This window comes from Amyelois transitella, chromosome 21 (genome assembly GCF_032362555.1).
Source record: "Amyelois transitella isolate CPQ chromosome 21, ilAmyTran1.1, whole genome shotgun sequence".
Taxonomy (NCBI): domain Eukaryota; kingdom Metazoa; phylum Arthropoda; class Insecta; order Lepidoptera; family Pyralidae; genus Amyelois; species Amyelois transitella.
The window spans coordinates 4,105,779-4,124,366 of record NC_083524.1 but is presented as its reverse complement, the minus strand read 5'-3'; the positions used below and the strand labels follow the sequence as shown (position 1 = coordinate 4,124,366).

At 34.5% G+C, this 18,588-nt stretch overlaps 1 protein-coding gene across 1 annotated transcript in view; it reads right to left on the bottom strand.

The window, feature by feature from the left end:
- LOC106140769 (paired box protein Pax-6) overlaps nt 1–10,222 on the bottom strand; it is a 36,331-nt gene extending 26,109 nt beyond the window's left edge. Inside the window, exons 1-2 of the mRNA XM_060950299.1 lie at nt 10,005–10,222; nt 3,807–3,987 (exon numbers count right to left, since the gene is read on the bottom strand). Coding sequence (XP_060806282.1) covers nt 3,807–3,987; nt 10,005–10,222 — 399 coding nt within the window. The remainder of the gene's footprint in view (nt 1–3,806; nt 3,988–10,004) is intronic.
- Between the last annotated feature and the right edge of the window lie 8,366 nt (nt 10,223–18,588).

The window sequence follows — 18,588 nt, the reverse complement described above, 5'->3', positions numbered from 1 at the left end:
CTTAGTTTTATTCAAATTAACTCGATGAAAAACCACCAATAATTTTGGCCTGCGTTACCAAATTTTTGTAAAGAACAGAATACCCGATCACGCTACGGAGTAGTAGTAGTACTTAACGTAGGAGTACTTAATTAAATTTCCTTCTGCTGTTTCAAAACAGAATTTGGGCACAGTTTTCCTTCTAAAACGTTTCCCAAGTTACATAATCGGTTCAACCGCGTTCCAACACCGCACAATGTAAAACTATCTCCAGTTACAACCGTTTTGCGTGTAACGAAAACGAAACCTTTACATATGGCTATACCTATACACGTTACACGAAGCCTCGAAAATGCTCTTCGGTAGCGTTTTGGCGGTGTCAGGTATCTGGCCCAGTGCGCGCCCGCTCGATCGAACTCATTCTAAATTTAAATTAGGTGTCTCCAAATCGTATTTAACGGTGCTTGGCTGCTGTTTCGAGTTAAGAGATTTTTGAATCGTGTCTCGCGGTTTATCGTGACGTTCCGTTGCTGCGTCTAGCCGCTTTGAGTGTTTGATCTGCTTAGTGTGCTCTAGTTTTGTGAGGTGTTAAGTCTTTAGAGATTGTGCAGGTTGACATGCTGTAATAACGCGCTGTTGATTTCAAAATTGTAATGATTCAATAATGCCATAACTAAGAAGTTGTGCCCACTCCTTAATCAACCACTGCAGCAGGATAGGTACTAAGTACATATCATAATTTCTTTTCTGCATTTACAGTATCTGATTTCAACTTAAATTTATGGTATAAATAGGATACAGTTAGAAACAATTTCTTGCCATGCTCATATCTTAAGAAAAGTGACCTATTTAATACAATAAAATCTTTTTGACTGAAATACAGATATTTTCACTGGTTTTGCCTTACCTATCCTTACATAACGTCTTTCATTCAGTTTTATGACTTTAAAACCTATCTTCTTTTTGCTTGTATTTAAGTAAAAAAACAAAGCCTTTTGAAGAAAATCTACATTTCTATAAATATCGGCAGACTTGGGCCCGCCAATTCTTGTACCGTCATAAGCACTTGACGTTAATCTGAGAAGGCCAGGCTAGATGCAGATCTTTACGGGGCCCTCACAAGTGCGACAAGGACAACAAATGTTTTGAGCATTCACGCGGAAACGTGGAATTATAGTATAGGGCTTGGAAGGAAGAATGACGTATGTGAAGCAGTCAGCCGTGAGCAAGTTCAGGTGTTCGAAGTAAAATTTTATTAGTTTAGTTTGTCTAAAGAGTGAACAGTAAGTCTTAATTTGGAATAGGTAATGTGAATTTATAAAGGTTTGGTTTTCGTTGACTAGGTTTGTATTTTTTGTTCTTGAACTAGATAATACCTATCTATACTTGGCATTAGTTCAAATTTGTTGAACTTATGATTAAATCTGTGATACGTCTAATTATTAACACCTTTAAAATAAATATAAACCCTTGATAAAGCTGTGTCCTTATTATCCTATCCTCTATCCTTCTAATACCTAGTATCTACTTAGTAGGTATACCTACGTTTGGTACTGAGCAAGTTTCATGAAATAATATAGACGAGTTTAGTAGTATAGTATATAACGAGTACCACATGGATTCAGATCCATGTGGTACTCGTTATATACTATACTACTAAACTCGTCTATATTAAAACTATTCAATTAGAGATATAAAAAACGCAAAACAAAATGAGTACGAGTGACTTTTAGAAAATGAAAGCCTTCCCCGGCGAGCCCCGCTTACGCCGTTCTTCTCCCGAGCAGTAATCGATTGTTCCACGTATTTTTGTCCGCTTTCAGTTGGTAAGAAACATCACGCCCATTCGACCGTTATGACTAGGCGACGCAATGCACGATAAACACCCCTCTCCCTCTAACATACGTGTAAGTGTATCCTTGTTCCGTTCACCTATTTGCCCAGTGGGCCGAATGCGTAGGTACGACAGTCATAAAAATAGCCCCTTTGGCGCCGAATCTTCTAGGGGTATTTCGATTTTGCCCGCCGAGGGGTGGACTACCTAGAGGTATTTATGATTAGTTATAGGTGTTTTTATCCGACGTCTGTTACAGGCGCGCGATCGTGAAACGTTACGAAATTTTACTCCCCTTGGAAATGACGTATCTTCCTAAATAGATACCCTCATTTTTCGAAATTGTTATATGAGATTCAGTAAGTCTTGTTTAGAAGTATAAAAACAATAAGTACTTAATGATCCAGTTAGTAGGTACTATGCCCCGTAAGTATCTAAGTACTCTTACCAACAAATAAGAAGAAGAAGGTTGAAGAAGGTTGCCTACATATGAAATGAACTCTCAATTGTCATCATATCACATGGACTTTATCCGTATAATACCAATTGGCTATTATAAACACAATAAATCTAACGTGTCAACTTTCGTGTCACTATTAACGTTACGTTTCCACAAAACCAAGGATCCGACGCCCGACAAAAACTTGGCGTAGCTTGTTCATTGTGTCACCGAGTGTTTACATTATCCTGGAGCACAAAAACTCCATTTTTGAGTTGTGACATTATTAACAGAGAAATTGGCTCGATGAAAAAGCGTATAAATTTTCGCTTTGTGATTTTTTGCGTTCATTGGCCGGGCAGATGTCGCTCCAGTCTGGTTCGATTACGGGCCGCGTCATTCCGTGCACAGCTTTATTTAATATCTTGTGCGTGATATTTTCATAGGGATTGTGGTTACAACCTTTTTTACTTTTTTAATGATGGAAGCTGGATGCTGTGCGGTGTTATTATGTAGGTATATTTTTATAAAATGTGGATGTTCAATATACCTACGTAGCTTATGAAGTTCGCTCGTTAGGAACGATAAAATAATGTGCCTTAAGGGTTATGATGGAACGTTTTTAAAATACAAAAAATTTAAATCCTAAAAAGTAGATTCTTACTATAAACTTGAGTGGCAATCTCTAAAACTCACAAAACTAACACAAGTACCTCTTTTTGCAATTATCAGCAATGATTGTACAACGGCACAATAAAATCGAGAAAATTTATGGACTCCCGATAATAGACATCGATTTGTAAAGATACCGACAAAAACCTACGTATCAACATCCCACGTAAGTTTTATAAGCTATCATCAATAAATGCCGAATGGACACCATTCAGTCCACATTGAAAGGACCCTAGTGGACAAAAGAACTCGAACGGACCCCAAAACATATGGCCGAAATAGAATACAATTTTTAATATCGCAAAATTGGATTAAAAGACATTGTCACTGTCAATTTTGTCCACCTTATTTTGAAGGCGGAACAATGGGCAGGAGCATATGTTTGTCGATTATAATTAAATTCGATAATTGAGTGTTGTGACGTTACAATGTAGTATTATAGTATCGGAATTCATTCGGTTCCGTGTTTGATAATTCTGAGTGACAGTTTCAAGGTGGGTGCCAAAAGTCACTGGTATGGAGAGGCTTGCATTTAAAAAGTTTATACTTGTAGATAAGTATATGAATAGATACCTAAATTGAAATAAAGAATTGACACTTCTGTGTTAAGTACTCGTATTTGGTTGAATAAGTAATAGGAGTCTTTTAACTAAGTACTTACACTATGCTAAAAAGTTATCAGGCAACAAAAATAAATTTATATCAGTACATGCGATTTCTGTAAGAGGAAAATTATTACTAACATTTCCTCCTCCTCGCCAGAGAGGTGAGGATGAAGAGGATAAAGATGGAAGAACACTTTCAAGTTATATGAACAAAAGAATCACACAGTATGTCGTAAATCACTTCGAAAATAATTGATTAATAATAAAAAATACTCACACTAGGAATATTATCGTTATTGCACACGTTCTCGCTGAGCAGACGGTCGCGAATTTCCCAGGCGAAGATACTCGGGCACTCGCGCTTGTAGTCCGCTATCTTCTGGACCACTGGGGTCGTGGCGACCCTGGGCTTGGACCCCCCGATGGCCCGGGGCTTGATGGACCCCGTCTCGTAATATCTGCGTGTGAAGCTGAACTTAGTTTGGATTGTGGAAATGGTTCGCAGTGAATGGATTAAGATAAGATAGAGACGCGCAAAGATAGTGAAGTGATAGCTGCGATTTTGGTCACTGTTTTTACTACGCTTTTATTAGAAGCTATTTCTGTATTTAGGGTGTTGGGAGAGCAGTCTTGTCCACCGATATCATACATGTCAGTGGAGGACTTAAAATTTCGCGTTGCATTATTAATGATTATTTTTCACCCGGGGTATCGCTACCGTATTAATTTCGAAATTTTAGATAAAAATCATGACTTCACAAGCGGTAAGTAGTTACTAAAAGGACAGCTATCACATAATGTTACAAATTTTATACATACATGGAAAAATTACAATCGAATTCAAATTCAATTCAAATCGAACCAATCAATCGCTGAACTGCATTTTATGAAATTTAATTGGAAATATTTGATGGCAATACACAAATGAAGGCTGTAAGTCCTCAACAAACATATACCTATAGTTACTTAGGTATAAAGATAGAAGATAGATAGAAATCGCAATAGTAACTGCCTGCTGCTTCACTCGAAAAGCATTACAACACAATTACTAAGCGTAATCTCTAAACTACCCTTAGCTTCAAGTACCTATACAAATAAATAAATGCTCAACAACATCATTTGCGGTTATGTAACAAAATTTTACGCGATATTCAATTCTGAGTCTATAAAAATAGAGATGTTAAGAATGTAAATTGAAGGTACCGTTTAAATGGGAAAGATACAGGATGTACTTAAACGGGCTTATTGTTAATTCGACATGTGTCGATATTTGGAGCAACATATGATAAGTTGTGTCAATGATGGGAATGCCTCGAAGGGTCCTTTTCTATATTTTGCGAGTGGAGTACCAAATATTTTTGAGAAATGAAATTGAGCTAATATGACGTATGCCATTGCAAAAATTGCAATTTATGTGGCATTTTCTGAAAGCTTTTGCTTCCTGAATTTATTTCACTTAATAAAAAAGTGTTAAAAATCTGAAACTTTTTTTCTAACCTTTAACGACTCACCGGAGCCCAGATAATACCTGTGAGGTTTTCGTGGTTAAATTCTGTAGCTTTTTTAATAAATTATTTCAAAAAATATTCTAACTTTCGGGAGTAATGTTATTTAGAACCGAAGAAAATTCGTAACGTAAGCTTTGATCTAGCAAATCATCAAAAGAGACCTTTAACGCTAGTTCCTAAAACACAATTAAAATCCTTCCTTGTGCATAGGATATTATGCCGTTCATTGTCACAAAAAGCAGTGTGTTTATTTTCTAATCTCTCCAAATCGCCGTGAAATAACTTTCAAACAGCCAACCGTCACAAACCAACAATGGAAACCTTAAACAAACACTATCGCATCGGAATCAACATTGCCACATGCCAAAATTGTTTGTTTAACAATTGACAATTTCAGTGAATAGATCTACAAAATTAAAAAAAATATACGAATCTATTGTGCATTTCTTTTTAATCTGTTTTTAATTACACGTTTATAAAAATATACTCGTTCGTTGAAGTTAAATAACTATTAACTTCGTGTCATTCACAAAAACGGGTTATTAATAATGTGTGTTAATAAAATTAATTACGAGTAGGTACTATCTCAAAATCTTTACATATTGTATCTTCTATCTCAAAATCTTTACATCATAAGTACTTTACGTATAAAAATCGTAATGTAAGTATACAACTTAATTTTGGAATGCATTTCGAGTGTTTATTATAACGTGACTTTTATTTCGTTAATTTCAAAAAAAGCATTGTCACTCCATGTCTCTCAAGAGTCTCACGCCGCGGCCTGCAGCGACCCGAAATCGTTTTTGCTTCAGGCGCGCCTTCGAAAAGGGCGACGAGACGGTGGTAAGGCCCTGACTGCCATTTAATTGAGTGGGAGTTTCAAGACTGAGGTCACTGAACTCGCAAAGTTCATCAGGTGTTTTTTCTTTGTGAAGTTAGAGCCTCATTTCTATGCGATTATGAATTTTGAGTTATGAAAAGAATTTCAATGTGCGGATATAGCGTTGCGTGTTCATTATGTAATTTTTGTATAGATTATGAAAACTCAAATGTTATTTTCATATTTAGCGTCAAATTGGAATAATTATATCTTAAAATATACCTTTTTGAAAACAATACAAATTCTATTATTTTTCTTTTATTATTTTCATTTGGTATTCAGATGATAGTGCAATTATAAATTTTATACTTTGCTTAATTTAAGTTCGATATCAATATTTGTTGCCGAGTTTTTTATTAATTATTTTATCTCAGTATGTATGAAAAAAAAACACGTAGAAATAAAAATACCGTAGGTATATAAAAAAAAAACAAACAATAAGTTTGGATGGACAAAAAGTCCGCGATAGAGTCTGCCTTCCAACTGAGCGATCAAATAATTGAATGAACGATTGCAAATTGATTGAGATCACTAACAATGCTAGCCAGCTGTGGTCGCTACCATTGATTTCTGCATCCATTCATTTCATTCATTCCCAAGCAATTACTACTAAGATAAAACCGACCAAGCGTGCGTCAGAATCAATAGTAAGGGTTCCGTTGTTGACAGTGTTTTATCTATCGAAACTAGATGTTGCTAGCTTGCTCTGACTCTGCTATCACAATATTTTAAAGAAATCCCTTTTAATATTCTCTCAATGAATATACATATATATAAATATACGATGAACTAGAAAGTGCATTTATTTTATTCAAATTTATGAAATTATTTGCCACATACCACTAGATACATTTGTTATATGATCTTTAAGATAAGTGACTTTTTTTGTGTTATTAAATTATTTTTAATGCTCATAACATTTTTAAGTTTCATAGACAAAACTGAAGGTTTCCATTTCCGATGAGTTAGAACCCTAATAAAGCTATAATAACTTGCAAATTTGTCGCTTAGGGGTATGTGGGGTGATCGAATGCCCTTATCTGAGATTGTTTTTCAAGTGGTTATTTTGTCGAAGTAAAGTGTTTGGAAAATAAATTGCTTATAGTTAGAGACTATGCTAGTCATTTTTGCAAATGTTTTTATGAAAGTAAAAAGTTTGTTATACGAATTATGTTTTATTTAACAAGTTTATCTCATTTCGCTTCCATCTTTTTATCGGGATTTACTATAAATCCTTACTTTCATATTCTTTCTTATACATATCATTGGTTTCCGCCGTGCATTAATAGGTAGTTATGTTTGCAATGCCTTCTATAAAAACAATAGATAATTTTTACAGCCAAATTCAGACTTCAAATAAAATTTCTCAAGATCGTGAGACCACACGTAAACACCGAGCAAGGAGTAAAGATCAGCAGGGTTCCTCTAATTAGGAGTCCTGCCACGCTTTCTGGCGTGAGGGCAACCCTTCAGTAATTGGCACGATAAGAATGTCCAGGGGCGTGTGGGAATAAAACGGCCGCACTTGCAGCCGTGGGGTTAAATTGTTTTCAATAAGAAATATATATTTTTATGTGAGGATATTTCTTTTTTTGGAATTTCAAGGATACAATAGGAATCTGAATCAATCAATATTTATAAACTCTTTACTTAGGTAAACTGTTACTGAGTAAGTAACAGACAACCTAAAACTATTATAATAGGTGTTAGAAGCTGAAATTTAGAATTTATTATGAAGAGTACTAGTTGACTAATAAATGTCATTGATTATTAATTAGGTACATTCCTGAAGTCATGAGCCAAGATATAATTGATCCACTCGTTGGATTTATAAAAAATTTACATACAAATAAACATATAGTCACATCTATATCCCTTGCGGGGCGGGGCATACAGAGCCAACAGTCTTGAAAAGACTAAAAGGCCACGTTTAGCTGTATGGCTTTATGATGGAATTGACATTATAATAGTGACAGGTTGCTAGCCCATCGCCTAAAAGAAGAATCCCAAGTTTATTAGCTTATTCCTTAGTCGCCTTTTACGACATCCATGGGAAAGAGATGGAGTGGTCCTATTCTTTTTTCTATTGGTACCGGGAAAATACCGCATGAAAATTCCCACGAAAACATTAGCAAAAGCTTTTTTAACTTCTTTTTTCAATGATAAGGAAGACTGAGAAGCAAAACCCTACCGCTGATAATACATCAAAAATAAAACTTGTCATTTTTTTATTAAAAATATAAATTCGTTGCTGTACTTAAACACTTCCGTGTTCACACACGTTCAAATAGAAAAATCCATCTGTTTGATGAATTCTCTGATATTGTGTATAACAAAATACTACAACAAAATAACAACATGCGCCCTAAGGGCAACAGGGTTTCCAAAGCTAAATTATTTTCCTATAAGAAGTTCTCAAGTGGAGTCAAGCCGTCTACGCGGTAGGGGTGCCAATTACTACGACATAATAAATAATAAAATGTTTTTATTTTGATTTTTATTTAGGGGCGGTCGTGGGACAGCCCTGAAAGGTACACCCTGTATTAAAATGAATCTAGTTTCTTTGATTGACGTCTTTAGCAATTTTTATTGTTCCGCATTGACTTTTAAGCATTGTTCCCATTGAAACTTGAAAGGGAACTATTTAGCGCTTTGAATTCGACTATTAGTTTCCATCCATCTTTAAAATCCGAATATTATGTCACCTAAGAAACACTAACAAAATGTGTTTGTTTTGGTTCGTTTTTGAGTTTAATTTGACTTTATCATTTCTTAAGAAAAAATAAATTTAGGTTGAGCCAGTAAATGTAAGTATATTATATATGGTTATTTATTGAATTAGGTGTACCGCAATTTTAATCAATGATTTTGAATATGCAAACCGGTTTAATTATAAAAAAAGTTATTGAATTCAGTCTTGTTTATCTAGCAAATAATCTAGTCATCCAGACAAGGTTAAAGCTTAACCTAATTTTAATTAAATTTACTAAGCACATTCCATTCCCGAATCGTAAGCACACTTGTCGTTTCATTTCGATTAACGTAACTCCATAAGCTCAAGGGGCCGATCTCGAGATAAAATCGCAATCAAACAATAAAATTAGTCTCCCCCGGCACCCGGCTGTTCCCACCTAGTGCCCCACCGCGTCACCCATTCACCAAAAACAAAGCACTATAGGAATGTTCTCTATTGATTAAGTCATTGAATTTCCTTTAAATTTATCCATAAAACCTATTGTAGTCGCATTGTGGCGTACCTCTGGAGCCGTATGGGAATTTCGTCAATTTGCGAACGTGTGTCAGAAATAGTCTGACCCCTGTTGAAGTGAATTCTTACGTGTCTTGACATAATCGATTCTTTGATTATTACAATGGGTTTTGTGTTAATTCGTTTAGTTATTATTCGCTTATTGTTATGGGTGCGTTATATTATCGTTTTAAGTAGTGTTGTGTGACGGTCCGTGGAGTCTGTTTGAATTATAGAAATCAAAATAATGTCATATTATTCCGAATTCTATGGTTTGAATCTTATTCAGAGAAAGAATGTGAAAAGAAGTATATGTTGCGATGTAAAGATATTCAAGAACTGCATTTTGATATAAAAATAATACCATAAGTAGATATTTTTTGTAGTAACGTAACGTTATTCCCAAACCCGTGCATTGTCAGCTATTGCTGTTGGCTTCAAAACTCCAATCCACAAGAGCAAGCATATTATGATACTTTGCCAAAGATACTGTAAAACAATGTTGTCACATCATTTGATTTTATAACTGATTGTAATCCTTGGACAGTCTTGTCACTTAACCGTCGCGTCGTGTAACTTATTCTATTTCTAATTTTATTAAATGTTTTTTGGTGAACATAACCTTTGGCTATAGTTTGAATAAGCTGCATATACGCCGAGCCAACGTAGAGCAAAGAAAGGGTTTTGATAGCTTTAATTCGTACTGTTCTGACGTTGGCGTACGCCTACATTTAAATGTCAACAAACGTGCGCATGCGGTGCAAGGGTCGAGTGTGTAGTACCAGCGTGTACTCAGACCTACATCTATGTTATAACACCTTTAAATAAAGTAGAACAGACCTGCCGAGGATCTTGGAGACGCAGCCGTTGGAGACCTGCAGGATGCGGCTGATGTCGCAGGGCCGCGCGCCCGAGTGCGCCAGCTCCACAATCTTCTGCCGCGTGGAGTCCGGCAGCGGGCGCCCGTTGACGTACACCCCCCCGAGCTGGTTGATGCCGCTGTGGCCGGCTGAGGAACACCCGAATAGGGCTCCGCCCCCCATTGCCGCGCTGTGCATGAGCTCATCTGGGGACAAAAAAAGTATTTATATCAAGGTGCACTTCGTGACAGTTGCTTGAAGTTGTTGTATGGGCAAATACTAAGTATATCTGGAAAAATACAAATAGCGAACACCCGCGAAAAATCTTGGTAGTGCCTGTCCCCGCGGGAATTTCGGGAAATCCTCTCTTGGTGCACCCACAGACAGTCCTGTCCTCATATCCACAATATTCAAAAATACTTATACAGCTTCGATCATATGTATATTTCTATTTATTAAGCGAGGTAAGTAAAATTCAGAACAAAGCTGTTCTAGTATTTAAATACATACATACAGTACATTTTAATCACGTCTATATCAATTGAGGGGTTGACTGAAAGGCCATTCCAGAGTGGCGAGGGTGTAACCAGAACGAAAGCCAGAAAGAATAAGAAGAAATTTAGTGCTACTTATGGGACACTTTATCAATTTTTTATATTTAAACTTTATGTACTTACTCACGTTTAAACAAAACCATGTCTTTCTTAATTGGTTTAATGCATCTCAATCTAAACCTAAATAATATTGTACCTACCTATTGTATTATTCCAAATAAATTATAATCCTAATCCTAATTATACGAGTATAATGTTTTGTTTTGTCAAATGAACATCCAATTTATATTTATCAAAGCTTCAAGATTTATATTTTTTTTATCATAATCTTCAATACAAACAACTAATCCCCACTTTAATATTTTTAATTATCCTGCAAATTCCCATCTGCCGTTTTTACCGACAAAAAAACTACAAATTTTTCTGCTTAAGTGGACTCAACACTTCAGTCCAAATAGATTTTAAATCATTTTTTATCTTTCTTCATCCTGAGAAGTAATACAATAGATGAGTATAAGTACTTTAAAAAAAGAATTGAAATCTTAACCCAAAAAATAATCCGCTTTGCGAAATGAAAGGGTTTGCAAAAAAAGCATGCTGCCAAAACCGTGAAGGCTCAACCACAAACTATCTTATCTATGGCCTAAAGAATGAGATGATACCCTTTTGTTGTTTAGAACTATGAAACCTTTTTTACGATAAAATATAAGCTATATTAATTTTGAAGGAATTTAACTTTCTTTTAAAGATATGTACCAAATAATTTGAGATGAAAAGGAGATACCTAATACCTAGATGTAACGAGAGTGATGTACAGCAAAACATGATGACCTGTAAAAAGTTAACTAAATATTTATAAACTAATGGAATGGACGGAATGATAAATATGATTAATTATTTCGATTTCTGTATGAACTATTACGTTTATTATTATGCCCAATCGTCTCGAGAAAACAATCAACTTTAAAGCCATTCTTAAGAAAAAGTTGAGTTGCATATCTTCACTGATGTTCAATGACAACATTAATGACATCGTGCTGTAACGTAAATGAGTCTGAAGGTAATTACCTATTACACAAACAGTTGCCGTTATCAACTCAAATTTTATTATGTTCAAATCGCGTGCAAAATTACCGCCATTTGTACCACAGATTAAACAGGCTGGTTGTACGCAATTATAATTGTCTATTACTCCCATGCCCGTACGTCTGAATAGGCGAGTATATCAGATCCGCTCAACCGTTTGGCCACAGATAATTCCTTTCTGTACACCCTAAAACACGCCTCGTGGTAAAAAGTGAACAATTGGATGCAATTTGTGGGCGAATTTAGGGCAGGGTCTTGATTAAGGCCTTAAAGGGTGGGGAGCTTATTGTTTTGGCCCTTTTTTCGTGGTCGCGTATAATTTCGACGGGCGTGCGCTGAATAAGAATAGTTATTCTTTTGTTTTTGATTAATCTGTGGCGAAAGCCCATTGATGTCTTTTGAGGTTTGTGATAGCCAATACTCGATCCAGTCTTAAAAATAGCCACGTTTTTTGGCTGTATTTTTTTAAAATAATATACCTACTCAAGATAAGACTTAAAACAAAGAAGAATAACGACGTAAGAAATAGTAAAGTTGAAACCCATATGAATAGGACTGATATACTTAGATAGACAAATATGTCCTTCTTCTAGTGTTGATCCCGGTTACATCCTCACCTCTCTGGAACGGAGTCCTGGGTGCGCCATTCAACATGATCATGAATTGAATAATAAGGTTTCTACATGAAGCGACATGATGAAGTAGTGAATGGTGTATATGTATGAGAGTGAAAGAGAAGATATATAAGAAGGCAGTTATTATGTCGTTTCTAGCATACATGCAGCCATGACAGAAATTGGTCAGCATTCATAATGGAAAGTACAGTGAGCATGTGTGTCTGAGAACCGATAAGCCGGAGGGTAATCGAATCACTACATTTTCGACTATGACCTAATCCATATTTTATATGTTTTATATATTTGATCATGGTAAATTCCCTTATGCCCATGGGAAAGAGATGGAGCATTCCTTTTCTCAATACATACATCACACGGCGAGTAGCTGCACTTAGACATATACCTAGGTACTATAGACATATTAAATCAACTTAGATACTTTATATAATAAAGCCATCACAACACAGAAACCCTAATATTTCTCACAACTATAAATCATTTTTCGCGCCCTCAGCCGCCTACACCAATTAATTAGCGACACCGTCGAGGTGCACGGCAGTGTACACGCCAAGTGACGAATTCGCGCCGTGCCGTTGTTAATCACACTTGGCGCACCTTTCGTTAGCGGCCACGTAACAAGGGGCTGTTAAAAGAACAATGGACAATATAGGCCCGCCTCCGTAATACGATTATGTGGTGTAAGTTATATGCGAAAAGCGGGTAAGATTTACTTTACATCTTGAGTTTTTCTTCTAGAAATAAATTGTATTTATTTAAAGTTTAGTTTAAAGAAATAAAAAAAATGAACTAGGTTTATACATTTCCAATAACGTAAATAAATATAAATACAATTTGATAATTAGACCTCCTAAAAAGAGAAGAAAGCAAAGGGAAATAACTTTATATGCAAAATTAAGGATTAAGAAACATAGCAAGTCTGTATGTTGGTGTACTTTTACTAGGTTTAAGTATTTCTATTATAATTACATACTCATTTACTATTTCATATTAAACTATGATCGTTCGTCGGCTTATACGCTTCCGCTCGTGACAAGGACCACACAACATCGACACAAGCAACGCGTGTCGCGCGAGGGAGTGTTTTAATTTCAGAGGTGCAATTTATTCGAGCGATTTATTTTTAATCCCCGTTTTTATGGGCGCGACGCTATAAATTTCATGTAGGTAGTGTATAGTGTAAACTATATACACGGAGTACTATGTGTGTTGTTTATAGTTTAAAATGGAAGATATGGTTTAAAAAAAAAGGCTAGTTTTAATACATCATGCCAATGGTCTGAATACTGTCGACGCCGCAGAACGGAGAAAGTGAAAAGATGAATGAAGTAAAGCGGACCCAAGGCCTCGAACCACTCGCTCAACGATTAAAAAAATAATGGCTTCTCTATTTTTATTCACAGAAAACATTGTTTTGAAATATTTTGTTGTATAAGTAATATTAGAATTTCATACAATGTTTAAAAGTGTATAAATTGTGTATAAACAATACCTTTGAAATTTCTTAGAGAGCCTCTTAAAATTCCGATACCCTTCCCGGAATAGTCTGAAAGGCTGCTTAAGTCATGTGTCATGACTTAAGACTTACGACCGCCTTAAATCTCATAAGTTATAATAAATTATGTTATTTCAATATCTAAGCTATATTACTGAAAAGTTTCATGAAAATCCGTTCATTTAAATCTAAATTCCATCATTAAGCCATTTGTGAAACGTAACATTGCAGTCTTTTCGAGACTGTTGTCTTTGTCTGCCACGCAAGAAACAAAGACGTGATTGTGACGTATGTGTTTATGGATTAAATGTGTATCAGAAAAACCAACCATTTTGACCTCACAAATAAAAAGAAACTAATAAAACATCAGCTTCAATAAAATAATTTACGTCAGCAACTTCACCCTTCACAAAATACGGTGCATCCCAAAATCATTTATATTAAGCGTTAATCAAACATCACCTATATGTATATACACACAGACAGATCATTTATAATAGTACATAAGGGTCGTCATCGTCACCCCGTCTGCAGCAGACACACCTGGCTTGAACCCCCACTTACCCTTATTATTATTTTGTGTCTGTTTTTGAATTGCTTAAATCTATAGGGGAGCTTTTAATTGTGACAGTAAACGCCATTTTGGATTCACTGACGATCAAGTTTTGGAGATTAGCGCTAACTGCGACATTTGATTTGGGTTATAATTACATTAATTGCTTACTTATTTACTTTAAGTCTATAATTTTTAGTTCATAATTCCGACGTATCTTAAACGCACAAGTTTTCATACAACTTACTTTAGCTGTCATTGCCAAATAAGTAATTAAATATTATCAAAGTAGATAAATACATACTACCTATCTATTAATGGTAAAATCTGCGTTCACATAATTTTTTACATTAACACTAACGGGACAAATTTCACAGATTGAGTCAGGCTCAAGGTAAGTTATAAGTGCTATAGGAACCAAAAATCTATTTAATTTCTGCATGTATATAAGTAACTAATAATGAAACAGATTTGTCTGTACGCTTACGTAAACATTAACTAACAGCACACTTACGTAAGTACTACTACAAACATCAATAGCAGTTATGTAAAACTTAGGTACTAACTAGTAAACGTATTTTGATTCACTCTGAAAAGTAAACTTCATCGAAAATTTTAATGCGACTCATACGAAATTTACATATTTTCGTGGAATAAACATCGTTCTTTATCCAATATTTAATGCCAGGTCAATAAAATATTTACGACAGTTGCTTAAATTTTATTTTATATTTTACATACTTAGGTACGTATATAAAAATATCGTACGTCTTGAAAATCTATAGTCTTGAAAATACTGAAATGCCACATTCAGCTGTATGGTTTAATAGTGGAATTGAAATTTAAATAATGACATTTCTATTTCCATTCCATCCCCTTCAAGAAAAATGCCTGGTTTATACATTACTACATTGCCTTATGATCAAACAGGCAGTTAAAATGAGACACAACCTCATTCGTTAGTAGGTAGTACTGGCTGGAAAATAAGTGAAATTAAAAAAAAGGAACAAAAATTGTATGATTAGCGCCAAACCGAATTGAAGTTATTGTTTTATTTTTTAGTCCAACTTATTGATTATATTAATTTAAAGTTAGTTAGTTAGTTCATCAGTGCATATTGTGAAAGTGTAAAATATCCTTAAAAGTATTGTGACAATACAGTGCAATCTACATATCTTATTCTGCAGTTTTCTTCACGACACCTACAAATCCTTCTGTTTGCTTATATTTCATGAAACCTTTATGAGTTAAATAAACATTGGTCCTAATCGAGCCACATAAATTGGCGTCCTTTATCGTCCTTGATATGTTGTTTTGTACATATCTGGTACAACATTTTCATACCTCCTTTCTGAGCTTTTGTAAAAAAATTCATACATCTTGTACATACTTTATAACCAACTTCAGAAGAACGTTAGAATTTTTCTTCTCCATCTTTAATTTGGTGTTGAAACATCTCATCGCAAGTGAAATCACAATAAAGCGTGCCCAGTAGGAGACTAGGAAACGCAGTAAAACATGCAGTCCAGTGCCAGAAGAACTGAACAATTTATACACTTACTGTGATGTTGAATTGTGAGTGAGACTGTGTGAAGGCAAATCTGTGAGTACTTATATCTTTATATTTCAAGAATGCACCAGAAGATCAACAATTAAAGAAGAACTAAATAGATCATTAGCATTGCGTTTGTAAAACTTTCGTTTAGTTCATCAAAAATGGAAGCTATATTAAACGTGCAAAATAAATTAAAATCATCAATAATTAAAGCATTAATCAATTTTCAAAACTATCCATCTGATAAAATATCTCCTGAAAACATCGAGATTCGATTAGAAAATTTAGAATATGATTGGATATTATTTAGAAACAATGATAATAAGCTGTACAGTATACCTAACATATTAGAGCAATCAGAATTTCAGAATTCAGACTATATAACGAACTCTATGTATGATGAAGTCGAGGAAGTATATATAGAGTGCAAGACGAGTATGAAATTAAGTTTGAAAACATTTAAGAATTCAAATTCTATTAAGATGCAAAACAAAAATATTAATTTTGCCTCTGGAATTAAATTACCAAAAATTTGTATACCTACATTTTCTGGAAAATACACTGAATGGATTACATTTCGAGACATGTTTTTAACACTTATACATAATAATAGTTTACTGGACGACTTACAAAAAATGCATTATTTAAAATGTCACCTTACGAATGAAGCAGAACAACTTGTCCGTCATATACCTGTAACGGCTTCAAATTACACTCTGTGTTGGTCTCGGCTTGAAAAACGATATAACAATAAACGATACCTTGTAAATAGCATTTTGAAACGTTTGTTTGCACTGCATCGAATGGTCACTGAATCGGCATCAGCTCTCAAGGATTTACTCGATACCACCACTGACTGTATGAGCGCACTAAGCAACTTGGGCATCGATGTGAGTCATTGGGACTTAATCGTTATACACATCGTGACTCTCAAATTAGACGACGAGTCCAGGAAACAATGGGAATTAAAGGTGACAAACACAGATCCAGACGATTTACCTACATTAGAACAACTTTTTAGTTTTCTTTCATGTAGATATAGAGCACTAGAATTTATAGAACCTGTAAATAAATGTACACAATCAAAATTAATAAAATGTAAACAAGAAAATGAAAATATGAGGTCATTTTATATTGCAAATAGTTCAAAACTCCTTTGTGAATATTGTTCAGGTCAACACAAATTGTGTTTTTGTAAAAAGTTTCAGTTGCAAGAATTTAGTAAACGAAATGAATTTGTTATAAATAATCGTATCTGTATGAATTGTTTAGGAGGGAATCATTCCGTTAACTATTGCTTAAAGACCACTAATTGCAAAATCTGTAATGAACGCCATCACTCACTTCTTCATCCTCAATATCAAGTTTCTTCTATTGTTTCTCAAAATAATGAAAGAGTATCTACAAACGGGCTAGACGAGCCAATTTTAACTTGTTTTAGTAGAGATAACTCACATTCATCAGTGCTGTTACCTACCGCATTGGTAGAAGTTCAATCAAAATCGAATACTAAGCATATAGGCCTTGCACTTGTAGATAATTGTTCACAAGCTTCATTTATTTTAGATTCTTTAGTCAATAACTTAGGTTTAAAGAAAATTCCAGTAAAAAGTAAGATTTTTGGTTTAGGTCATAGATCAGTAAAGTCCAAGTACAAAGTGCTATTAAAAATGAAATCAACTGTATATCCAAGTGTTGAAATTAAAACTTATGCTTATGTACTTAATGGAATTGGAAATTACGTCCCACCAACAGAGGCAACTTCATTACATTGGAAACATTCCAGAACATTTCCAGTAGCTAATCCATATTTTAATTTACCTGGTAATATAGATATTTTGTTAGGTGCAGATGTGTATTCACATATAATACAGAATGGATTGATAAAAGAGAGTTCTCGATATCCCATAGCACAACATACAACATTAGGTTGGATTTTGTCAGGTCAAATTAAAGCACAGAATTAAAGAGAACCATGCTATTACGTTTACGAAATGTATTTTGTTTGGTAAACTATTTTAATACTTGCAATTTCTATGTATTCTAAAAGATAATTCAATCGTACCCATATTCTGTACATTTTTTAACTAATTATAAGTTTGATGTTAACAAACATTAGTAGATCCTTACGGTGGGCGGGATAGTTTTAGTTGGTAATAGTTATAATTTTTTATAAGAGTTCGAATAACTGACAATTCATAACGCTCTTACCAAGAGAGTACTTTTTTTTTATAAATAAAGGACATTCTGTCCTTGGTGGGCGGTATGATCAAACAGGCAGTTAAAATGAGACACAACCTCATTCGTTAGTAGGTAGTACTGGCTGGAAAATAAGTGAAATTAAAAAAAAGGAACAAAAATTGTATGATTAGCGCCAAACCGAATTGAAGTTATTGTTTTATTTTTTAGTCCAACTTATTGATTATATTAATTTAAAGTTAGTTAGTTAGTTCATCAGTGCATATTGTGAAAGTGTAAAATATCCTTAAAAGTATTGTGACAATACAGTGCAATCTACATATCTTATTCTGCAGTTTTCTTCACGACACCTACAAATCCTTCTGTTTGCTTATATTTCATGAAACCTTTATGAGTTAAATAAACACCTTAGTCGCCTTGAAATTTATAGGAAAAATATGGAGTTGTCGTATTCTAAAGTGAAACATATGCCGGTAACCTCACGGCA